The following is a 26,666-nucleotide window of genomic DNA, read 5'->3' as shown; positions in this document are numbered from 1 at the left end:
AAGAAATCTATATTTTTCAGACTACAGGATGGACACCAGATTTAGTAATCCAAAAAATGGATAAATATATTTTACACCAATATAAATTTCACCGTAGATCACACACAAACACAGAACACACAGCTCTGCTACATCCATAAATGCACTCAGCACGAATACACCCATCAATTCAGATCACTCAGGTCTACTACATATATTCACTCACATAATCATACTCAACACTGTTATACACACTGGAACTTAATCTACAGTGCAATACACACATACATACACACATAAACACACTCAGAACTACCATACACACAGGAACACACTCTCACTAATATACACACATAGGAACACACTTACTGTACACACAAGCCTTCTTCTTACCCTTTCCCAGCTGCAACTTCTTCATCTTCTTCAACTTCTTTCCCAGCTGCAACTCCAGGTCCTTGCAGGTCACAGTTAAGATGGCAGGGAGAGGGAGAGAGCAGTAATATTGGGTGAAGTGCTTTGTTAGCAGTTCACCGATCTCCAAGACAGCAGTCATGAGGTTCTGGCAGTGATGGATCCTCCTGACCTTTGAACTATAAAAATACAGGCATTTTTTCAACACACTGTTCAAGGTACTGCCCGTAAACTGAGATGCATATACCTGACAACATAAGTTTATGTTAAAAAACTAAATAAAAAACTTGGATAATCCCATTGATAAAAGAGGCAATTAAGTGCGTGTATGGTAGTTAATTATTCTATTTTATTACCAAATAAAGCACATCAGTCCATAATAGTAGTTTATCCTTAAATATTTCTGGACATTATAATGAAAAATATTATTCCATAAATGAACAGATAAACTAAACATCCTACTGTATAAACAGATACATAGAACCAAACAATAATGGAGGGAATGTGTCAGACCATGTAAACCAGTTTTCTTGCACAAAAAAAGAAATGTCAGTGGGTGCTTTTAAAAAAAAATTCCATCATGCTTGCGAATTAGTAAAAACATCTATTTATAGCACTGGGAAATTATTTTAAGTACTGGCGCAACGACATCCCAAAGATGCACGAGTGCTGCAACGAGTGATATACTACACACCAGTATTAAAGGGATATTCCAGGATTTGTTTATTGATCATCTATCCTTAGCATAGGTATTTAAGATTAGGTTGGCAGGGGTGTGAAATCTGGCTATCTTGTAAGATATTGGAAGGGAACATTGCTCTAGTAGAGTGGTGGTGAGCCTATGGCATGGGTGAGAGCCCTCTCTGTTGAGTTCATCAGGCAGGACTTTAGGCCTCATCCTGTAGTCCCAGGTCACCCAGGATGTGCCATGTTCAGCACTATTTTAAAGCAACACATCCTGGGCTGCCTGGGACTACAGGAGGAGCGAGGAGGTGTGGACAGTGATAGGTAATCATTCAAGTGCTTGTTCCAGGACCCTGAAATTCTTCCCTGGAGGGTAGATACAGTAATAAACCGAATTTCTGCTTCTTCTTTCTACTGTATTGGTCAGAAAAACAAAGTTTGAGACAGCATCCAAATTTGTCTAATCTGGGCCTGCTTACACTGTGGTAGGTGCCAGCAGCAGAAAGATCCCACTTGCTCGGGTCCAGGAAGATAAAACTGTGGAAAAAGCAGCAGCACTCTGTTGTAATCCAGTGAATAAAGTGTTCTCTTTATTCATCAGAAATACATGGAACGTTTTGACACTCAGTCTTTGTCAAGCATGTACTTTATCAGTGTCCTAAGGATGCCGATACGATTGAAATCTGTGACAAAGCAGGGAGCAATAAGTAAATTGCCATGTTGGCACTTTGCCTGTAAAAGTAAGAGCTAGTAAGAGCTACTTCCATTCCCCAGGCCTACGTCACATGGATTGTTTGCGGTTCAGTTCCATGAAAGAAAAATGGGCTGAGTTGTAATACCAAGCACAGCCACAATTCTATGTACAACGATGTACAGTTTGAAGTGAGCATAGCTCTGCAAACTGCTGAATGGAGGGGCTGATGAGGTGTTGAGCACTCACTGATCCTGTAGTGTTAATGTATCCTAAGGGTCGTTGTCCAATAAAAACATCCAGGAAAACCCATTTAATAAAATTGGCTTAATGTGTGGTTGAATTAAAAACAAAAAAAGGAACATGTCAAAATCCTTCATCATCTAAGACAAAGGTATTAAGCATACAATTGATATGTGAAAAAAAACACGCGGACACAACTTGTACCATCATTTTACAACTCAAAGAGCATTTTGTTTCTGCATTATGGATTGGTTAAGACTTCCAATTTGAAAGTCTAAACCAAGAGACACATTGGGAAAATTGATCAAACTCTGTAATGTGTTCATAATACCTGTTGTGGTGTCCCGTACATTGATCTTATTAGATGTTTATAAGAAAGAATAGACGCAAAGCAGAGATAGCTGATTCTGTCCCTGCCTCGTGAGTCCATGGATAAGTCCAAGTAGAGGAGGTTATAGTACAGTATGGATTTAAGACATCATAAGAAAACTGTTTAAATATCATGACCAAAAAAGGCATTGAATATCACAAAAAAAGAAAATAAACTCTTTCTTAACTGACTGGCCAAAGTCCCACTGGATCTTTTTGTCACTGACACAGTACCAAGAGCAGCAAAAGATTTAAGTGCAAAGTGAAGAATATAAATTTACCTATCAAGTGACACATAAAATACAGTTCATTGCACAGTAATTGATTAAATGCCCAACAGCAACAAACCATTAAGAGAAATGATCTATTAAGGTTTGTTGTCAAACACAGTGATGAGTTCTGGAGCGTTGCACAGTAATAATACAACAGACACAATCATGCTTCGGACTACATGCTGTACATGTCTGTATTATCTTGGGTCTTCTTAAGTTCCATTCAGGACAAGTAGACTTTTCCCAGCAAGCCATTTATCATTTCTGTAATGGAAATCTTTGGATACTGAGCACACAGTGTAAATGATTGTGTGCAGCGGCAAAATGTACATAGCAAAGCCAGTGCTATCCATAGAAGAGTCCCTGTAACAGATCTTTTGTACACAGTACACCATGGTACATTCACTAGGTGTAAATAACTGTGGCTAAATGCATGCTGCACCCTTTCTCAAGAGACCATGACCTCTTATGAGTACAGAAGGAATAGTTTCATCATCCTCACGATGCAATGGTACACCAAGTAATTCTCGCCAGCTTGTGGCTCAAAAGCAATTTACCCAGAGTGAAAGCCCAGCAATGCACACACTATATGCAAACTGATAGCCAGATCTTAGAACATACATGACCGAGTATTGTTTAGCACTGTGATGCTAAAAACTGCCTCAAATCAAAACTAAAAATGGCAAAAGTAAGTCTAGCCTGCATCTCTGGTAATCATCCAGTATCTGAAAGGCTTCCAGCATGTGAAATATGATTACAATGTCAATTGGTAGGAACAAAAGAGACTAAAGCAACAGCTTAGACACACAGTTTGCTTCTACTACATGTAACCCAAATTTTCCATCTCGCTGCGGTATCGCTGTTCAGAAACTTTGCTTTTATGCTGCTTGGTCTCTAGATGTTGCCTGAACTCTTGCTCCTCACTGGCTCCTGCATTGCACATTGAGCAATAGAACTGTCCACTAGGGGTTACACACATTGCCAGGTCCCTAGGAATTCGTTGGCGAGACCGAGGATTAAAATATGGACCTAAAGGAGACAAACAAGAAATTAGTGTTAAATTGCCATAAAATCACAGCAAATAGTTAATAGTTGGAGATAAAATGTGAAGTGACTTCTAGAGATAAACTCTGCCCTCATAAGTTTTCATTTGAATGCCCTAGAACAAAAGCAATTTGTATGGTTTGGTCCATTAACCTGGTCCATGTCTTGGTAATTAGGAAAACCTTCATCTGGTGACATAAGGCATTGATAATAAATGCCCTACGATTGTGGGCTAATCCTGAGAACAATCTTAGGAGACTGATAATTGTGGCAGAAAATCTAAGTTTTAGAGACATTGGGGGGTATTTATTAGGGTGTTTCCCAGTGGCATAGTACCCCTAAAATAATTGCTAATGCTAGCTTATTGATAGCACTTGTGATTATTTCCCCCTTTCCACCACTTGTACGCAAAGGGGGTTGGAGGGGTGTGAAGAGGAAAGGGGCACGGCCACCAGGGAGTAGGTCGGTGCAGGGCGTTCCTGTCCTTGCACCTGTGCAATCTTTAGAGACGCTAATTTTTTAAATGTGGGCAGGGCCTAACGTAGAAATAAATGCAGTGCAGATCCCTGCCGCACAAGCTGGCGTATGATAAATAGCCCTCATTTGTTACTATACACAAAAATATGAATCCGACATAATACAAATCTCTTGTCTAGATACTTGACATTTATAACTAATATTCTCAATATATTGCACCATCTTTCCAAGTGAAATGTAATGGACCTTAGTAAACAAGCCTTGTCCTTACGTGCACAAGCTTAGATATAGTGGCCATGAGCTAGCCACCATGTGAGTGCACCCTCCATAGAGGTCCTATTTCTGCCCTGTTGTGGCGTGGGAACTTGGCTCCTATGCAGATGGGATGGTGAGAGGCTCTCACCCTCCCATCTCTAGCAGCCACAACAGGACGCAAAAACTTCCTTCTTTGTTTCTAACTTAAACTTTTGTGATCTGTATCCGCTCTCTTCCATTATGCATATTCATTAAGAGTGATGCCATAAAACAATTGTGATTGCAACAGCCACAAAAGTAATGGGGCCATTACATCCTGAAGACTTTCCACAACTTTGACAATTAAAAACCGGTGTAAATGTTAAGAGCTTCTATCTCCACACTCTATACGCGCATCTGTGAGCCAAAAAAGAGCACTTTGGATCCCTGCTGCTTGTACAGAAGCAATATGGACTATAGGTTTCCTCTGTATATGGTTCCATCAATGCCTTCCATTTCCACAACTTAAAAAATGATGTAATACAGATAAAAAAGAACAATCAAGAGATAGCAGTCCGCCATATGGTATCAGTAATAGAATTAAAAATAACTGTGAGTAAGACCGATTTCTGCACACTTGGCATAAATACAGTAAGCTAATTATAATTAAGCAAAGGGAGCGTCAGGCCTTTAGTGATTCTATTATAGTAATGTAACACTATAGTTATTTTAATTAACCAATGTCCAGAGATCATTACAATAAGGTAACAGATTGCAAAAGTGAAAAAAAACATCTTTACAAGCCAGGAAACTTTGCCTACAAAATAAAGATTTGGTTCCTCTGGAAAACTTGATTGAAACAAGAAAGTGGATTATATGTGTGTATTAGGTAGATGCAGTTCATTGAAATTCAATGTAATTCTGAAATGCGCATCTCACTGTACTCTATGCATGTAACATGGTCCAGACAAACAGATTCTTCATCTGTTGCTATGGTAACAACATCCCATTACTCTATAAGGCCTATTCCAAGAACCAGCCTGGACAAGTCTCCTTGATCAAATACCTGTATTATTCTGAGGAGAGCACACATTTCTTCGGTTCGCCATCATTTTATGTTCATTGCCTTCTTTACGAATTCTCCTCTTGCATTCTGAGTCCCTGAGTGTGACAAAATCACATTGTATGACACAGCTAATATATCAACCAAAAGTGCTGAAAGATGTATTTACCTAGAAAATTGCTAAAACTGTAACATGGGAAATTGTTTTTTCTGGTATTTGTTTTGATGTTTAAAGAGATGGGCCCAAAATTTGATATAATCATATATCCACAGGTTACAAAATAACATGGACCACCACTGATTTTAAGAATGGGCACTTACTTCATACACAAGTGGAATGGAGTTACAGCATAGCACATCGAGCTTCATTGTTTCCAGAACTTCTATTCACCTCTATGGGAGTTATGGAAACAGTAAAGCCATGTTTGTTTGTTTTTTTTTTGCAACTTCCAATTCTTTAAGGATATGTTCACAAATGGAATATTTGCAGGAAGAAAAATCTTTACTTGCCGAGTATCCCAGAGAATCTGCAACAATGGACAAATCTCCTAAACATAGTGGAATGTTCTGACCTCTACCAGGCTCTGATTGGCAGCCCTACATCTATGAGGTACCAAATGCATCCTCTTTTGCCAATTTTTCATGTGGGTTAGGTCACCAGTCATTGACCTCCCATCACAAAATATACATACTCCTACGATACATATTTAACCAGGGACAATTGGAGTATATGGTACAAAAAACAAAATATTGTTATTATACTATTAAAAATCACTATTTACACAATATCACAAGATTCCAATTTAATCCAATTTAGGCAAATGCATCATAAACACGGGCAAGTACAGAGATAAAATCACAATTGTATCCAAGCTCATAGGTGCCACTATGGTCTCCTTTTAGTATTTATTACAAAAAGCAATGCTTGAGGAAGCAATGCAAGAAACACGCATTGGGGCGTCAGGCGTTGCTATCACTTAAAGTATGGGTAAGGAAGTTACTTTGTTACTTGGTATGTAATCCTCTGTGTTGATAGAGATGGTTTTTGTAATTAATACTAAACGGAGACCATAGTGGCACCTATGAGCTTGGATACAATTGTGCTTATATCTCTGTACTTGCCTTGTTTGTGATGCATATGCCTACATTGGCTTAAATTGGAATCTTGTGATATGTGTGAATAGTGATTTTTAATAGTATAATAAAGATATATTGTTTTTAATTAAAAAATGTGTACTTTGTACCATATACTCCAATTGTCCCTGGTTAAATATGTATCAAGTGTAGCTGCCAATCCCCAATAAAACACCCTGTGACTTTATACACAGAGAGAAATGAAGAAAAAATAGTTCTATAAATAGCTTCCCACAAGCTATCTGTCCTACATCATTCAGCACATCCTGATCTATAATGTGCTGTTTGCAGGTAATAAATTATATGCAATATGCTCAGCTCATACTGCCTGCAAAGGACACTATGTACAATCTGCTCCCTTGCTTCTGCTCTATAACATGCTGTCTGCAGCATTACACTGCATTTCCGTGGTAATAGTTTCCCTTCTTTAGCAACTATGACAAAGTCACTATTGAATTATAGAGAAAATGAGTGTTTATGTGTATTACAGCGACCAGAATGTGAATTGGGTCAAACTGGAAGCTGTTTTCCACGTGTTGGTCTCTTGGAAGACCTGGTACAGGACTCTAATTGCTGGAGTGGAGACAGAAGTGTGATCATTGCTCCAGACCAAAGCTTCCAGATTCTAATGGGTCTAACAATGCACCAGGTGTGCAATCCCTTAAAGAGAACCCGTCATGCAAAATAACCCCCCTAAACTAAATATATTTTCATAAACTGCCATTAGAGAGCATTGCCTCTATCCCTTCATTGTCCCTCTACATGCCTGTAAACCTAAGCAATGAGGTCCTAAAGCTGTATGCAAATGACCTGTGAAATGTCCAATGAAGCATTAGCATATTCAAGCTGTCCACTCTATTCATGAGTGGGAGGCACAGCCACACCCCCAGTGCTTGACTGACAGCCTGTATAATGATGTGAGGCTGTGTAATGATGTGCTTCCTGGTGCTGGTGCCCCCTGCAGCCTGTGTGTGCATGTGTGTGTGTATAGGAGAGATACAACAGCTCCAGGCTGCAGCCATGTTACAGCAGAACATGTCAGATTCATGTGTAGCTGATGTCTGTGTCTCTCACCTGTATATTAGGAGGATGCAGCACACACTAGCCATGCTTTACTATACATTACACACAGACATGAGCAGGGGGAGGAGAGGGGAGGGGTAACAGGGGTGACATCACTGCCTCTGACCATGTGACCAGCCTCATTTACATGATAAAGAATGGATGATTTTACAATGATTAATGTATGAAATAACTAGATAAAGGCTGGGATGGGATCCTTGTGAGCTGCTCCAACAGGTAGAGGTGACAGGACTAGTGACACAGACCTGATGACAGGTGTCCTTTAAAGATGGGTGTGGAGCAGTCAGAAGTCGCTCTCTACCTGGAGACACAGAAGCTGGACTGTGTGAGAGCCACACGTGAGTGACACGGGGTTACTGAACGTATGTTTCATGCTGGCAGGGAGAAGCCCTCCAGTGGCTAGTGAGGGTCTGCAAAATGTATAGTTAGAGCCGGACAGGCAAGGATTTTGTTTGATGTTTTGTTTGTTACTGCTGTTTTGCTGGAATAAATGCACAGTTTCAACTTGAATCCTGCTGTCCATGAGAGCTTTGTCATTGCCGACCCCCACGTTTGCGCTGAACCCCTACACAACGTAATATAAAACACAATGGGGAAAATTTTTTAAGACTGCCATATTGAGCGCCAGTCTTTATTTTCTCCTACACTGAGTACTGCACACTGGATTTATTAAGAGGCACCAGGACAGAGCTGGCGAAGATTCGAGAAGAATTATCCGCTGAATTTATGGTAGAGACTGTAGAAAATATGGCAGACAGGGGAATCCATGCTCCAGGATTTGTTAATTTTTGCCAAAGGTCCCCCAATGTATGAGTAGATACAGTAAGTAAATTAGCCAGAGGGGCTCCAGGCTCCATTTACACCTATGGATTATTGGAAAAAACCTATGAATTATTTTAAAATCCATTTAAAAACACCACCATGAAAGTGTGCTGAGTTTACAATCCTTCATCCTGGTGGTAGATGTCAATTCTTTGTTCTGCAGGTGAGAGCCCATTAACTGGTTGGTTTGCATTAGTTTATTACTTTTTCTCTACTCTACATCCTATGCCCCTGTTTCCTCTATGGGATAGAATAGGGAAGCAAACAAGCCTGTATAGATCCTCTGATATGATCTCATTGATACCTACATGAAAGCATTAGCTGGGGTCTCCGCCAGACGCAATCTCTTGGCATGGTTTTTCCCTTGGTAGTGTGCTTGTGCAACGACTGGGGAGCTGAATGAAGCGTCACATAATTTGCAGTAGTCATTCTCCGTAGCAAGAATCACTCGCCCACCACTTTTTGGGGGCGTCACCTAAGGGGTTTAAACACACAACTTTTATTTCCAAGCATTGTCTGCAGTTTTTAATATTCAGGAGAGGCCTCATTTGAAGATGAAATATGTCATATTGGGACATCTACAAACTTCAATAATGAAGCTAAATTAATTGGCGCCTTTGTATCAATTAAATGGCATTTCAAATGTAGCTAGGGAGACAGAATGGCTTCCAATGAATCCAAACGTGACCACAGACATTATACGACTTCTGGCCGAGAGATGTTCTCCTAGCAGTTATCACCCCCAGTCTCCACATAAACATGCATGTGCGGCCAGGCAGAATGTGTATGCTGATTTCAATGGTAAAATAAAAGGAAATAATTAACATACACCTCCAGAGCTGTTACTTTCAAGAGAAAAAAAAATAAAGGAATCAACTAAAAAATTCCAGAATTGATCCCGTCATATCTTGGCACTCCCAAAATGAACATGTCAAATGCAGGGTAGTCTGCATCCGTGGAGATGAGCAGAGTGATATATAATTGTATGGGTATAAAGGAGGATATTTATCATATGATAAAAGTATGGTGAAAGGCCATCCCTCTGCTAAGCCAGATACATCATGAGGTTGGCAGCTGCACTATTACCAGCGATCATTCAGGCCACTGCAATTATTTAAAGTCCTGGCATACAAGCCCTGATACATTTTTCCACAGAATCCATCTATATCTCTCCTCTTTCTATGCTGAGAAGTCATGGAGGTGGCAGCCTTCCCTCCCCTTTGAACATACTTACTGAAATAGATGTAAATTACTGATATATTGTGATATAAATTAATACAAGACAATACATGACAAAAGTGATTTTTTTTTTAAGAGAAACCTATATATCAATCTTCTCTGCTCCTACTACTCTATAACATTCCTCATGCAGATTACACAGCATTTCCATGTTGACAGTTTCCCTTTATGGACAAGTTAAATAACATAATAGGACTTCTACACAGTATATTTCTATAAACTGCCCCACCTAATATCTGCTTGGCACTTAGTTTGCAGTATCCAACATTATTGAACCAAAATACAGATTCCATCATTTCAAAATTATCTGCCCTACTAATAGTCTTTATCAATGGTAGAAATGTTATCATTTCGTAACTTATACAAATAATATGTAGTCATGTAGTCTATTATGTAGATATGGGACAGTTCTAGAAGCTAAGAGTTAAGATTTCTATCTACTTTCCAGATGTCAGATATCAATATAATGCATTGTGACTAGACACAGAAAAAAAAAATAATTCTGTAATATTACACATAGAACCCTTTGAATCCAGCCTATTTGAATATAAATGCAGTGTAATGTAATGAGTGTAGTGGATATTTGGCAGCACAATGCAGCTTGTATGTGCAAAATTATTTTCTTCTAACAAGTAAACTCCAGGTGCCCCCCAGTGGACAGAGCTGGAAATTATTTGTATGTCTAGAACGAAAATTAAATTCTTTCTTTTGAAGAAGAAAGCAAAGAATCTCAATTGAGGTAGAAAACATATTGGTCCACATTTTCCAAAACTAGTGCAAACTGCACGATGTGAAGTTTGCCTTTGTAGAGTGCGCCAGATTCATGATTTGTGGCACCCGTTCTTCATGAATCTGGTGCTCCCTGCACTGCCCAGACAGAGTGCACCAACTATTTTTGATGCATCTTTAACATGGGGCATGTGACACAATTATGTCGGATTCTGCAAAATAAATGTGACTGTGCCCCTTTCAGTGCAGAATTTTGTGTCTCATCGGGTATAGTGCGGGGTGAAGCACAATTGTGTTGCGTGCGCCAGAAATGTGTCTCGGAAATGTTATAAATGTTTGTGAAAGCAGGTTGTGCAAAGTCAGACAAAACAATGGTGCATGGGGCTTTAATACTCTTCTTGGGCTATGTTAAGAGAGAAGCAAACGGTATAGGAGTGTGTTCACATCCATGTTTAGACTTTAAGGGTTTGTCAGGAATTTGGCTCTTTTACACAGGATCCTCCTCCTATCAGCGCTGGCACAGTCTATGTACCTATTCAACATATGTGCTTCCTGGTGCATACATGAAGCTTACATTAAAAGTGCAAAACGTACACAGCTTAACTAAAAGTTCACACATACAGTAATATTACAATGCTTGGTACATCTTTGATTTAGATACATTGGGGCACATTTACTAAGGCCTTCCGCCAATTTTCTGTCTGACTTTGCATGTTCTTTTCAGTGCAAACTGCTTGCACAGGTATTTAAGAAATTTCTGCACCACATTTGTGTCACATGTGACCGTTTTGTGCAGCAGCACTCGGCATCATGCAACACAAATCGGGGTCGTTCCGGTGCTCAGTCGAACCATGCACCAGATTTAACATGCAAAGTCCAACAGAAGTGTGTTGCACATCCCATGATAAATATAGACCACAAAAAAGCAGTGCAGTGTTGGGCCAGTTCAGGCAGCACCAGATTCATGAAGAATGGGCGCAAGAAACCATGAATCTGGCGCACCCTGCATTATACACAGGCAAGCCACACTAAGTGCAGTTTGAACCAGTCTTAATAAATGTGCCCCATTATATTCAAGCATTACTCCTGAGAATGAGAAAAGGGCTAATATATGTTTAGAAACATTTAAGTCACTGATAATGTATAAGTTAGATGAGAACATGCATACAATACAGGTCATTTAGTGAAAGGTAACATCCTACTAAGAACTATATAATGAACTTGAAATCATAACCTGCAAGATACAGTATTCATATACCAGACACTTACATTTGGTGACGATGATCCCGGTGATACTGTATGTAAAGTGTGTCTTGATGATGCCGGACAACTACTTGATGCAGAGTAATTTCGTAATTTCTTGCTGTGGTTTTTGCCCTAAAAACATACTTTGTATTACAAATATATTAGTATAAAGTACTGTAAAGTACAAAAACATTGAAAATCGTTTCTCAACTGTAAAACAACTTATTCATTTATAGATTATGTTACAACTTGTATTTACCGTATATACTCATGTATAAGCTGAATATTTCAGCACAAAAAATGTGCTGAAAAACATCCCCTCGGCTTATACACGAGTCAATATGCGTTGAAAAAAAATTTAAAAATGCTTACATGGGTGGGCGCCCAGCACGATGTTACAGAAGACAGAAGACGGGCGCGGAAGCCAGAAGAGGACCCGCACGGACATCGGGGGAGCAGCGCTGCACATCGGGGCAACCGGAGGGTGAGTATATAAGTTGTTTTTTTTTTTAATGCTGGGCAGGCTGTATGCTACTGGGGGCAGGCTGGGCAGGCTGTATACTACTGGGGGCAGGCTGTATACTACTGGGGGCAGGCTGTATACTACTGGGGGCAGGCTGGGCTGTGCTGTATACTACTGGGGGCAGGCTGGGCTGTGCTGTATACTACTGGGGGCAGGCTGGGCTGTGCTGTATACTACTGGGGGCAGGCTGGGCTGTGCTGTATACTACTGGGGGCAGGCTGGGCTGTGCTGTATACTACTGGGGGCAGGCTGGGCTGTGCTGTATACTACTGGGGGCAGGCTGGACTGGCTGTATACTACTGGGGGCAGGCTGGTTGTATACTACGGGGGCAGGCTGGGGTGGCTGTATACTACTGGGGGCAGGCTGGGCTGGCTATATACTACGGGGGGCAAGCTGGGCTGGCTGTATACTACTGGGGGCAGGCTGCATACTACTGGGGGCAGGTTGCATACTACTGGGGGCAGGTTGCATACTAATGGGGGCAGGCTGCATACTAATGGGGGCAGGCTGCATACTACTGGGGGCATGCTGCATACTACTGGGGGCAGGCTGCATACTACTGGGGGCAGGCTATATACTACTGGGGGCAGGCTATATACTACTGGGGGCAGGCTGTATACTGCTGGGGGCTGGCTGGCTGTATAGTACTGGGGGCAGGCTGGCTGTATACTACAGGGGGCAGGCTGGCTGTATACTACAGGGGGCAGGCTGGGCTGGCTGTATACTACTGGGAGCAAGCTGGGCTGGCTGCATACTACTGGGGGCAGGCTGTATACTATAGGGGGCTAGCTGGCTATATACTGGGGGGTCTGTGACCAATGCATTCCCTCGGCTTATACTCGAGTCAATAGGTTTTCCCAGTTTTTGGTGGTAAAATTAGGGGTCTCGGCTTATACTCAGGTCAGGTTATACTCGAGTATATACGGTATTCTAACTTTACAAATGTTAAATAAATATGTGTTATCTCAAAATCATCACACGAATATGATCCCCACTGTGTAATAAAAGCCTCTACCTTAATTACTATCAAACGTCAACAAGTTCCTAATTCAGAGGATGTACGCTTATTAACAAACAAAAAAAGTTATTGGATCAAAGGAAATTGATTGTAATGATGACATCTGTGACAACAGGGCTATGCTATCCTGTTGGGTCTACTATAGAAGAGCATATGGCTGGGTGGTATGGAGGCATATAGGTTGTATCCAGTGGCACCATTACCCACATATGTTGCAATTTGGCCTTTCCCATAAATATGCAATGGAGATAACTTAGGAACCAAGTGCTACAACTGCAGAGACACTCCTAGAAAATCCTTGCTGTGTTTGGGTGAGCATTATCCTGCCAAGAGAAGCAAATGTGTGGCTTCAGGATGTCCTGCACATGTCTCCGAGATTTTAATGTCACTTTTATCACTAGTTGGGTTGTCTTAAGGAATGTCATCCCAGATCTTACAACACTCCATACTAAAAACAGTCCAGTGTTGGATCTCAAACAGAACTTCGATACAGAGCTAAATATGACATGGTTCCCGGAACAGTCCAGCCTTCTTGTCCAAAAGTGATGGAGGCTGAACACCAAATTTCTTTCTGCTTAGTGCATTGAAATGGACAGGATACAGACAGGGTAGGTAATGATGGTGTCATCCCTGTGTAGAAGGTGGACAAATAAAATATGTTTGTTGGTGGATCAAATCATCCTGTCTATCTGTAGCCTTTATGCTACCAATGCCTCCTAATAGATAGTAGAAAATTCAACAAAATGGCCTTCCTGATGTGCCTCCAATCGAAAAATCGTCAACTGGACAAAATGTATTGGTCAAGTAGATCACAGAGGCATTTCTAACTGTTAACCATCTCTCACGAAAAAGTATACAACCTAAGGCTTCTTTCACATGAACGCATGCATACTGCCAACCGATGGAGAGAGCGCTCACCCCTCCCCTCTCCATAGGCAGTTATGAAGCACGGGCAAACATGTGGGAAAAGCATGCTCTATCTTTTTCTCGATGACGCTATGGTAAGGTGACACACGTGTGCTCACCATACCAAATGGTGTCTATGGAGACCGATATCGTTCAAATGAACATTAGCGTGAAAGTAGTTTCCAAGAGCCACTCCGTAGGGGAGCAGTTTTATTCACTCCTTTTGTAGAGCAAAAAGTCTAAACAGACCACATATATAAACATTTACATATCTGCCTGAGGCATGTCATGATATGCAGTACACCATTTGGATATGTACTGTCCTTATGGTGTAGTATAGCCAATAGCTTGTTGTAACTAGTTGGAGCAGCTATTTAAAAGAATGAAACAATGAACACTGCTTTTGAATGGTAATTTCGGTGTACCTACCTTATAATTATAATATCCCAATAGATCTCAGTTAATATCATAACGTACTTCCTAAGCTTGAGCTCTCTATAATAGATGACCAAGCATAAAATATTACATTCTTTACGCTCTGGTAACATTAAATGGGGTTGTATCATTGTTAGATTTGTCATTAACATTGACGTTTGTATACAAAGTTTAACTTTGTAACATATATAAATTGCTGTATATGAGCTATAATTTGATACAAATTGTTCCATACTTTAAGACATCTCGAGGGGCAGTTTTCTATATGTTGTGTCTCTGTGGATCAGAAACCCTTTTTGTCCATACAGTTGACACTTTATCTATTGGATGATTTATTGGTTCACTGCTCAACAGTTTAGATTGTAGTGCAGTACATCTACAATGCATAGTTAAAGATCTTTGTGAAAAGAAGGAAATTCTGCAGAATGAGATTACTGGTCATATTTCCAAATGACAACTACCATGTGAAGTAACTTTTGGTGTTATTTTATTATTTGCACTAGAATTTATACATATAATGTTAAACCTTTTAGAAGTGACCAATCAGAATTGCATTTAGCATTGGTTTCTAAGGGAATTGTTAGTATGAATAATATAGTGGAATTGAAAATACAGGACATCTGCTCTGGATAATGTTCTAATCTATTCATAGAGGTGTTCTGCTGGAGAGGCTTTAAGGGGACCTATCATCAGAAAATCTACTTTGAAGTGAGATGTAAATTGGTTTAGAGAAGTCAAGGAGGTGGAGAGTTTAACACAACCAGATCTCCTGAAGTCGAGCACATGTCAATCACAAAGGAGGAGGCACTTAGAAGCAGGGAGAGCTTGACTATGGTGTTAAACTCCCCCCTTCCCTGACTTATACATCCAACTTACATCTCACTTCAAAGTTGATTTTCTGAATGATGCCACCAACCTGGGCCATGAAAGAAAGATGAGCTAGAAACATGACGATGGGCTATTTTTGTGTGTGCAAACTGTCCAAGCTGCAAATTTTGAAGCAGGTCCTTTTCCTGCATGCTGCTTTGGCATCTCTTTTCTCCTGTCATCACACATCGATGACACAAGAGCCACACACAACAGTCCATAGGTACAATATGCTCCTGTGTAGGTAGGCCAATACTGTCTGTAGATGAGCTGTGGTGGGCCACATCAAATAAATAATAATAAAAAAAATGTTGCCAAAGCTCAACTCTCCCTTCAAAACAAGGAATATCCATAGAAAATGGGCTTCAGACAAAATAAAGAAAAAAACTGTACTTTTAATTGAAGATTACATACACCACTCCACCCTGTTCTGAAATGGAAGACTCTTCAAGGCTTGGCAGTTACTCCCACTCATAGTATACGCTGTCAGCGTTGATCCATTTAACAAAATCTTGCTTTCGGACAAGCCAATCGTGCAGATCACCAAGGTTTAAGGAGATAGGTATTTATCAAAATACTCACAAACATTGATTATAATCCACATATAAAGTTCCAAAATGCCAGAGCACCTCGCCCGACCTCAGGTTTCACTTCTTCAGGCTCCTTCCGGGGCATGGTGCTTGACGTAGCAGTAGGCGTTTAAATACACATTAGTGTTCATTCCGTGAATAGTAAATTCATATATCTTCTTATTAAAAAAAAAAATAACCGGTCATCAATACTCGTAAAAACATTGTTATGCAGTATACAAACAAACAAATTACACTTTAATTACTTTTTTGAAAAATGAAGGATATTTGCTGCTAGGGAGCAAAGTGTTAAAATGGAATGTGTGTGTATTCACAGGTACGGCAGGGGAACGAAGGGTTAAAATGGAATGTTTTTATTGGGGAATTAATTAAAGTGTAATTTGTTTATTTGTATACCATCAGATGGCGTTTTGGAACTTTTTAAACTTTATATGTGCATTTTAATTGATGTTTGTGAGTATTTCGATAATAAACATCTATCTCCTTAAACCTTGCTGATCTGCACGATTGGCTTGTCTCCCTTTTCATAGGACCTATGGCTGTTTTTTTTCCATCTGAAAGCAAGATTTTGTTAAATGGATCGATGCTGACAGCGTATACTATGACTGGGAGTAACTGCCAAGCCTAGAAGAGTCTTCCATTTCAGAACAGGGTGGAGTGGTGTAAATGAAAGTACTGTTTTTTTCTTTATTTTGTCTGAAGCCCATTTTCTATGGATTTTCTGTGTTTTGAAGGGAGAGTTGAGCTTTGGTTTTTTATTACTTGTTGTTCAGCATTTGTAAGAGAGCATGCTTTTTTTTTACCAAACTGCTCCTCTCGAGTTCCCCTTTTTCACCAGGAAACATATTTGTTTGTGACTTCACATCAAATAAATGCATTTTGCCGATAATTCATTACAAAATTGTTAAGTGACTACTTCATGTTAAGGGTACATTCACACAACGTATGTTCACCTGGGTTGTAGCCCGGATGAACATACAGCCGCGTGCTGGAAAGGAGGAGGGATGAGTGCTGCTAGAGAAGCTAGCGGTGTGAAAGTGGCACACAGTGAACGGGCACCATAGATGTCAATGGACCAATATGCGGACGCACTATTTGCATATCTGTTCCCTTTACGTCAGTGTAAATGAGTCCTTACAGAACTAATGGCTCATTTTCCATTTATTTTGACTAAAGTTCTTCTTTAAACCTATGTCTAAGGAACAGAGCACCAATACGCATTGCCACCATTACCTGATAGTGTGCCTGAGCTTGCTGTGCAGAATTTAAAGTGACATTACACAGCTTACAAGAAAGGGGTTTACACAGGTCTTCCAGGGATGGATCTTGCTCCACAGCCTCATCCTGTGTGACTTCCAGAGGCGGGAGGGGAGGTACAAGGAGAGGTCTTCTTTCTAAATGAGGCTGCACAGGAAGTACTATTTGCTTTGTCCCCATTGATAAAGCGGATGGGAAAGTGGACGGCTCGGGTTGTGTTGGCGGCCTGGCATGTTGTAACACAATCATTTGTCTGGGTTTTATGATGAAGATTCAGTATCGATTGAAGAATTAAGCTTTTTACCAGCAGCAGTGAAGATTACTGTAAGATAAAAATGAAAGTTTTCAGTCAGATTTTGTTTCTCAGTTTTTACACACAATGTATGTTTTTTAATGTGTTTTTCACACCTGGTAAATGTGGTCTGTATCGCAACAGAACAATAAGAGATATGCATTTTTAATGTGTCCTTGTATACTTGTAAAGCATGCTGAGAGTTTCATGCAGCAATGAATGAAAAAATTGCATGTCCGAATAATCCAATTACATATAATGGGTCAGTGTTCAATGAGAGTCCCATCCCTTGTACAGGACTTGTGTGTGGAAAAGTTCTAAAAGTATCTGCATACGTTCCTGTCATGCATGTAAATGGGCAAAAAATATGCATGTATATTTATGCACGGATTTCATGTAAGTTTTTTCATTTGTATTGTAGTTTTGATGTGGATGTGCATGCAGATTTTCCACATTTGATATTTAACCTCTTTTGTACACATGTAATGATGTTACATCATTTCCACAATAAATCTGCTTGAAATCCACATCAATATAAAGTTTACTTGTGGATTACTTACACATTTTCCGTTGCCCAAAGTGACATGATCATTAAAGGGGTTGGCCTACTGCCTACTGTGCCCTACTGATACACACACCTCTCATGTTGTTTCTCTATGCCTTTGTGATGTTCTCATTACTATTCTATGCTATTTACACCGCTGCTTCCAGTCCTGCCTATTTCCACTGTCTGAAGCCACCCAAACCAGCACGGGTCCATTCCTACCTTATATACAATACCACCCCTCCCACTCCTGTCAAGATCCACCACTGAGTCCCACCTCTCCATATATTATTCCTCCAGGTCATTGAAAATATCAATTCCTGGCCAGAGTCCTGTCTCTTCTCACATTATCCCGTGCATAGTTCTATTACTCTGTCCCATACTCAGGTTTTAGTTTTTGGAAAGCACACAGCCTAAAGCAGTGCTGGTAATGGCATGGATGCTAGAGGGGGGACTTGCACTGTAGCCCCAGCACAGGTACTTAGTGACTCAGGGCTTCCTCTGGCAGTCTCCAGAAGTCCAGGACATGTTGGGCTCATCCTAGACTGTCTGGGACTGCAGGAGGAGCAAGGTGAGGACATAGCCAGAGCTACTGGAGACCCTGCTCTGGGCCTGGTGATTCAATCTTGGTTAAAAGCTGTGAAAGAACAGGAGGAAATACAGAAATGTTGGTTGTTATAGGGACCATACAGTCAGAATGGGCAAAGGGGGTCGCAAAACATGTTAGGGTGCACTTAAACTGTTGGGGAGGGACACAAAACCTAAGAAGGACACAAATCCTATGGGGCGACTGGAAGTGGGAACAAAACTTGAGGGTAGGCCCTGAAACTAAGGGATAGAGGGTAAAAACTTCAGCGGCGACATTAAATCTAATGAATAAGAGAGATACAAACTTATCAATGGCACTAAAATGGAGTGTGGGGGTAGGGTAGGAAGGAGCATAATACCTGAAAGGGACACCTATTCTATGGAGGGCAGGTGGGGGGGTCACATGTTAATGTATGTTATTTTTTTATTTTTTCACTTTGCAATAATAAGTGGGTTTTCTCATTACAGTTTGTGTACTCTTTCTTTAAAATGTTTGCTGTAACTGGCCTAAAGTGGCCCCTGGCAACCAATAACAGCTCCCCTTGGAGAGAGACCTTTATTGCTATAGCTGTTGACTATTAAACTATTCGTCTCTGCCTCTTCTTTCAGCAGTGAAAGCCAAGAGCCAGGTACAGAAAATTGAGTTCCATCCAGGACTATTGAGGCAGCCAGGTTCATACAGGCTGTTATATATGTCCATCAGACTTCAAAAAATGGATTCAAATAAACAAAATGCACATCAAATTTTTATCTACAGAACTATATAAATTTGGATCAGATAAGTGTGCAGTACACAATGACATGTTCCTGTTACCTATATAAGGTGACTCTAGTAACTGTATAACAAACAAAGAAAATGCTATGTGTGCACACAGAGAAAAAAAAATACTTTTCTTTTAGTATAGATAAAATCAGTCCATTCCAGACTCTTTAGGATGTTTTGTACATGGGAAAACACTGATTGAGTAATAGGTCAGTACCCAAATCCTGCTTCCCATGAGAGCGATACAAGGAACATGATGAGTGGAGATCTTGGATGACTCATCTCCTTCTGTCAGTCGTGGGTTAGTACAAAATGAATGCATCCGATGTGCTACATGAGAGGACTGGAAATGACTGCAGATTGTTCTGCTGTTTCACTTTATGATAAATGAATTTATTTTTAAACTTCACCCTTTTAATGGAATGGTACAAAAAGTACAAACAGATTATAATAATAATTAGCAAGTTCATTATTCATAGCTTTTATTTCCATATTTACAAAATTAAGAAAAGGGGCTGTTCAAAATAATATCTGTGTTTGTATTACCTTTATTTCTGATAGCCGTTTTAAATCTGTGCAGCATTTACAAAAGACTACACTTCACAGTTCTTCAGCATTCTTGGGTTTGGCATACAAAAAAGTATGAATAAAAGGAGTCTATCATCTCCTAAATTAACCCGATAAAGGTTTTGGCTACAATTTCCAAAATCAACAGGGGAAAGCACATTAAAAGCAAACCAGACATGCAGTGGGTACGGAAAGTATTCAGACCCCTTTAAATGTTTCTTTGTTTCATTGTAGCCACTTGGTAAGTTTCTTTTTAGCTCATTAATGTAATTGTGACACTCATATTTAACTCACATGCTGTCTATTTCCTTCTGATCCTCCTTGAGATGGTTCTACTTCTTCAATGGAGTCCAGTTGTGTTTAATTAGATTGATGGGACTTTTTTAGGAAAGACACACACCTGTCTATATCAGGAATCACAGCTGCGAATGTCAGAGCACTTGAGATTCATGAGGTCTAATAAACTGCACAAGATGCTCAGAGACAGAATTGTGGCAAGGCACATATCTTGCCAAGGATTTCTGCAGCACTCAAGGCTCCTAAAAGCACAGTGGTCTCCATAATCCTGAAAAGGAAGAAGTTTGGGAAGACTACAACTCTTCCTCGACCTAGCTATCCCCCTAAGCAATCGTAGGAGAAGAGCCTTTCTGAGAGAAGTAAAATAGAACCCCAAGGTCACTGTGGCTGAGCTACAGAGATGCATTAAAAAGGTTGAAGAAAGTTCCACAAAGTCAACTATCACTGTGGCCCTTCACCAGTCTGGGCTTTATGATAAGACATATGCAAGACATATGAAAGCCACATACAGCAAAAATAAAATACATGAAAGACTCCCAGACTGATGAGACAAGGATTGTGGGAAAATAAGCAAATAAGTTTTCCAGGATGGGATAGGTGTCACGGGTAGCCCCGCGACCCATACCATGGGTCGGAGGCTAAGCCGTGCCCCGTTGACCCCGCCAGTGACTCACCCGTGCACCTTACCTGTCCCGGCTCCTGCCTCATCTCCATCCACCGTACACGCACATTCCCGACTCCTAAGGTGTGCGCCAGTTTCCCTGGATTTAAAGGGCCAGTGCGGCGTTAATTGGCGCTGGCCATTTTCTGAAAGCCCATATAAACCTGCCTCTTCCTGTACACTCTGCCGGATCTTTGAGCCTACGCCTTAAAGAAAGCTTCCCTGTGACATTCCTGAGTATTCTTGCATTCCTGTGTGTTCCTGCTCCTGAGTTCCCGTGCTCCTGTGCCCCGTGTTCCCGTTGCCATCTGCCTGGACCTCCCATTGCTGACCCTGGATTGGACTTGACCATGCATCTCTGCCGCCTGCCCTGACCCTGTGCCTAAACTTGACCACGAGACTGTCTTCTGCTAAAGTACCTCGACCTCGGCTGCCACCATGGGCTATTTCTCCACCTATGATATTTGTATGCTGTGTTTGAAATACTAAAAACTAAAAATAATACTAAATACTAATACTAATCACCAACTAGGAATTTTGTTTTCATGGGGCTAACAAGCCTACCAACAGAGCAGAGAGCAACTAGGAGAAAAAGCATTCCCTACAAAACAAAAGAAAACAAACACAAGAAAAAAAAATAGAGGAAATGGGGAAATACAGAGGAGAGAGGGAAAAAGGGAGCGAGGGAAAAGAGGCAATCCTGCGTGGATGAGGAAAGAAAAACAATACCTAGAGCGAGAGGAGAGACACTGTACTGCTGGAAAACTCTGCATAGTCCCAATGTGGGGACCAAATTGCATGAAATTATGTGTTGTTTAAAGAGTCATATCAGATGATATGTGATATTGTGTGTGTGCAAGGGGATGAGTATTGTGAACATTTTTCACATTTTTTTTTTAATAATTCTGATTATTTTGTAAAGAAACAGACTGCAAAGTGCCCTCAATTATGGTGTTATTTCTACGTTGCTATGGCAAAGACCAGATAGGTCTCTCTCTACTCTCCTATATGTTACACAGCTGTGAGTGTCAACCCTCTCTGCTCTCTCCCTGACTGTAGTATGCTAAGAACAGTATATTCAAAGATCAAGCAGAAAGTAAAGGGGCTAATCCTCCCTTCTCAGCGCTGTATGATCACACACAGGGAGATTAGATGTGAGCTAATGCAACCTCCATAGACTCGCACTATACACGCTGGAATACGCATTTCTATGGGATTTTTATTACAAACTAATCAGAATTTGTTAATGAAGTATATTAGAAAAATGTTCATCATATCCCCCAAACACAATATAAAAAATTATCTCAAATGACTCCCCTACCCTTGAAGATAGGGGTCTGGTGATACGGCCACACAATTTGCAGCCTTAGGCTGGTGCCACACATGGCGCTTTTGTCTGCGTTTGCGAACGCAAACGCAGACAAAGTCGCGCCCACCGGGGCGGGCCTCGGCCCGATCGCATCGGCGTTTCTATGGAAACGCCTGCGATCGGGAACGAGACGCCGGTGTTTCGGGTTAAATTAACACGAAACACCGGCGGCTCGTTCCCGATCGCAGGCGTTTCCATAGAAACGCCGATGCGATCGGGCCGAGGCCCGCCCCGGTGGGCGTGACTTTGTCTGCGTTTGCGTTTGCAAACGCAGACAAAAGCGCCCTGTGTGGCGCCGGCCTTATCATGGCTTCTATACAGATCTATAGCCCCCGATCATGGTGCGGTAAACACACAATGGGGGTTATTTATCATACACAGGCGTATCATATGCTCTTGCGCACCCCGAAACATCAAGAGGATTTGGCCTCTTGATGTATCCAGCAGGGTACAAAGAAGCCAGTAAATTTTCACATGTAAACATTTGCCAGCTGCAGCAAGTGCGCAGGCGTGGGGCAGTAACACCCTGCGCAGCCCCACTCCTGGATGGATGGAGAGGGGAGGGGTGAGGAGCACTCCCCCCACCCACCCTTCTCTACCTAGCCATGTGCTACGGCCAGGTTACAGACAATGCAAGCCCATGACTGTGTGCATAAGACCTAAAGGGGTAATCACGTCTCAGCAAATAATTGTTATTGTTTGTATGATCAAAAGTTATATAATTTTCCAATATACACTTTCTGTATCAATTCCTCGCAGTTTTCTAGATCTCTGCTTGCTGTCATTATATATAAAGCTTCATTGTTCACTTCTAGTTGATAGGAATCTGTCCATGAGCATGTGATGTCACACAGGTGCAAAGCTCGTTATAACACAGAGCTCTAATCACTCTCTCTGACACTAATGAGCCGCGCACCTGTGTGACCATAGACAGATTACTATCCACATGAAGTAAACTATGAAGCTTCCTATACAATGCCAGAAGCAGAGATCTAGAAAAGCATTAAGAATTGATACAGAAAGAATTTTGGAAAATTGTATAACTTTTGATTATATAAACAATAATATTTATTTGCTGAAATTGAAATACCCCTTTAATTTCAGATAAATCAGTGCCATATTTATTCCAGGCCTCGTTAACAGCTTGTTTGTGAGGCATGGGGGACACCATACATGGAGCATGTCATCTGCCACAGTGCAGAAAGGTGGGTATCCTGCCACTGCATGTGCCATTCTAGAAGGGAACAGATAACACCACATCAAAACCTTGAAGGTCTCTAACATAAGAATGTTACATGTACTTATACATATAGAGTGCCAGATTTTGTCCATTGTGGGTTTGTAAGTATGGAACCATGTGGATACTTTAAAGTGGTATTCCTACGAAGACAAGTTTCTTATATGTACAAAATAACACATTCTCTAATTCACTGTTATTACCAAAAATGTAGCATTTCACAGATATAGGCCCACCTGTCTCTATCAGTCCTGGTGTACACAATTTCGGTTTCCCCTATACACAACACAGTAACTTCTCAGTTAGGGTCGGGTGGCGGCCATCTTGGATTGCTTTGTGAGATTGTGGAGCTGAGTTTCTATCCGTCTCTGCTGTGTAGCTGTAGCCCCGCCCCCTGCACGGAGCTCAGAGAGACTCACTGATTCACAGCCTGTCAGCACATGGTGAGCAGAGAAAGAGGCTGCAAACTACAAGGAGATAAGTGATCTGGGGGAAGGGGAAGGCAGGCACGTGAGATGTAGCAAAGCTGTGTCTGTAATAGGCATCTCATAATCTCTGATATGTCACATCTTTTTCTTTGTGTCCCTGTGTTAGTACAATGTAAGAAGCCAGACAGAGGTCACAGTAACGCCTCACCAAGCGTCATAGACGCGTGATGAGGCGCCATTACCCCCCAAAATAGTTGCCATGCATAAAAGTATGCATGGCAATTATTCCCTGTCCGGACCGCTCGGCAGGACACGTGACAAAGTGATCAGGGAAAATCCTGAACACCACCTTCTGCTTTTGTAGATATCTACCTAATAATAATAATACCATTTGTGCATATAATATCACGTAAATGAAAGCTGAGCTCGGATTGGTTGCCATGAGCAAGTTGAACAGTTTTCCTTTCAGACACTTCTGATAAATATAAGTGCAAGTTTATACCCTGGTGACATCATCAATCCATAATCCAAAAAGTTATACGAAACATGTAAATATTTAATCAAAACTCCATAAATATATACACAATTACAAATCTCGCTCAGTGTTTAATATACATGATATACATTAAATACCCTACAATAACATAGTAATCAATAGCCCAGGTGCTCACATAATTATTAGGGTTAATTGTTCTCTATAGGGCACTGGCATCACCACTACCTACTAAGACCTATCAGTGCGATCCCAGGGTCGGTGTCTCTCCACTGCACATGTCAGTGAGTGGTGGAGATAACTCCCCTATCCTGCGTATAGAAGAACATGATGCAGCTATGATGGGATGGAGTTTGAGGCATGAAAATATATACTACGGAGATTTATAAGTGTCTGAGAGCAGAACGGTTCTAGTTGCCCATGGCAACCAATCAGGGCTCAGCAGCTGTTTATAAAACTAAAGCTGAGCTCTGATTGGTTTCCATGGGCAACTATAACAGTTTTACCTCAGACACTTCTGATAAATCTCCCCCATACATTCTCAAGTGTTACTGATCGCCATCTTAACTGAGGGCAAAACCACACTTCTACTACACTGGAGCAGAGCCACTCCTGAGCATAGTTTTACAGTAACAGTGCTCTCCGAAAATGTGTTGCTGCCAAATATTAGTGTGTTCATCCTTCATGGGTACAACTGGTACCATTTGTAGGCAAAACGTCAACCCCAGTGGGGTTTTTTTTTATCAATTTTTCATGGGACTTTGACAGAGGGAAAAGTGCACAATCTTTTGTGATTGTGATCTATTGTCCCAGATGTCGCAGGTGGCCACCTGGTTACATTCCTGTTTGATGACAGATAGATGTCAGATAGAACAACAATTAATGGATGAATAGAAAATGATTAATAGAGATAGAGGAATGGATATTCAAATGAATGGATTACTTAAAAACATATACACTGTTATGGCGCCAGCATGTTCCGTGGTGCAGTACCATGCTTTATGTAGCTCATGCTCTAGCACTGCATCTGTGTGGAGAAGATGCTGTGGATGTTGCACTGATGTGAGTCTGTTAGGGTCCCATAGGATGCAGAGTGGAGGCGGACTGTGGACCAGTACATCTATAGACAGCAGTGATGATGGACAGGACAGAAATGTGGGTCACTACTCACACACAGCTGCAGGGATCAGCCTCCACACTTTCCTGTCATTGGGGGTCCCCTGGGTCGGTGATCATCCTTAGGATGGGTGGGCTGTGAGGCCCTGCATTAGCCGGCTGCTTTCCTTCAGTGTAGCAGACCTGTGATCCCAGCAGCTGCAGAGCCCCTTCCTCCTCCCCGGCTGTCTGTGTGTATGAGCTGCTTCCGGGGCCTCCCCCCCTCCCACTGCCTGCCTGCCTGCCTGCCTGCCTGCCACAGACAGTGCTGAGTGTGAGGCTGGGGGATCCGTCACACTGCTGGCTGGGGGCATCGGCAGGTGTACATGGAGGACAGGGGTGATCACTGACCCTCCGAAACAGCAGCAGCTCTATTATTGTATTATCTTTGGTTATTATTTAGATATCAAGTCTTATTATGTACTTGGCTGGTTATTTGCTCCCACTAGCTTTGTGTTCAGTGCTGCCATTTACCATTTCTCTGCTTTAAATCTTTTATTATCTTACGATGTTAGAAAGATTAAAAATTGAACAGTATTTTATCAAATTTTGAAAAAAAAAATATTAGAATTATTAATTAATTATTTTAGGAACCGTTTTTTATTTTGAAACCTGCCACATATCACGTCATTTTAACCTCTTCATAACTGCCATACAGCTATAGATATACATCTATATATGTTATATGCACATGCCCCGTGCATATAAATGATCAGATCTCCCAGACTGTGGTACTAAGAAACACTAAGAATCTTCCCTTTAATATAATATCAGTGTTTTTAGATGAAACAAAACTGGAAATGTCCAACTATCCAGATGTTTTGCAGCAAAGGCTTACCAGTAACACCCACAATCGGTGCTAACACCGATCGCAGGTGTTAACCCGTCCATCGGCGCTGGCAAAGCTGCCAGCAGTTTAACCCCTTAACGCTGAAGCCACTTTTCACCTTCCTGAC

The 26,666-nt window shown here is 41.2% G+C and overlaps 1 protein-coding gene across 1 annotated transcript; it reads right to left on the bottom strand.

The window, feature by feature from the left end:
• Nucleotides 1-740: 740 nt before the first annotated feature.
• ZMAT3 (zinc finger matrin-type 3) lies at nucleotides 741-25,933 on the bottom strand. Its single transcript, XM_072142768.1, has 6 exons — nucleotides 25,727-25,933; nucleotides 17,293-17,638; nucleotides 11,744-11,851; nucleotides 8,815-8,981; nucleotides 5,471-5,565; nucleotides 741-3,678 (listed from the first exon to the last, which is right to left on the bottom strand). The coding sequence occupies exons 2-6, from the start codon at nucleotides 17,563-17,565 to the stop codon at nucleotides 3,470-3,472; spliced, it is 852 nt and encodes a 283-aa protein (XP_071998869.1). The 5' UTR covers nucleotides 17,566-17,638; nucleotides 25,727-25,933; the 3' UTR covers nucleotides 741-3,469.
• Between the last annotated feature and the right edge of the window lie 733 nt (nucleotides 25,934-26,666).

The sequence above is a fragment of the Engystomops pustulosus genome, chromosome 3 (assembly GCF_040894005.1).
Source record: "Engystomops pustulosus chromosome 3, aEngPut4.maternal, whole genome shotgun sequence".
NCBI classification, from domain to species: Eukaryota; Metazoa; Chordata; class Amphibia; order Anura; family Leptodactylidae; genus Engystomops; species Engystomops pustulosus.
This window is presented reverse-complemented; position numbering and strand designations above follow the sequence as displayed.

Coding starts and splice junctions, on each gene's coding strand:
- ZMAT3 (XM_072142768.1), bottom strand. CDS start 17,565: ATGATTGTGTTACAACATGCCAGGCCGCCAACACAACCCGAGCCGTCC. Junction 8,982..11,743: donor CGGGATCATCGTCACCAAAT/GTAAGTGTCTGG, acceptor TAAACCCCTTAG/GTGACGCCCCCAAAAAGTGG. Junction 5,566..8,814: donor ACCCCAGCTAATGCTTTCAT/GTAGGTATCAAT, acceptor TGTCACACTCAG/GGACTCAGAATGCAAGAGGA.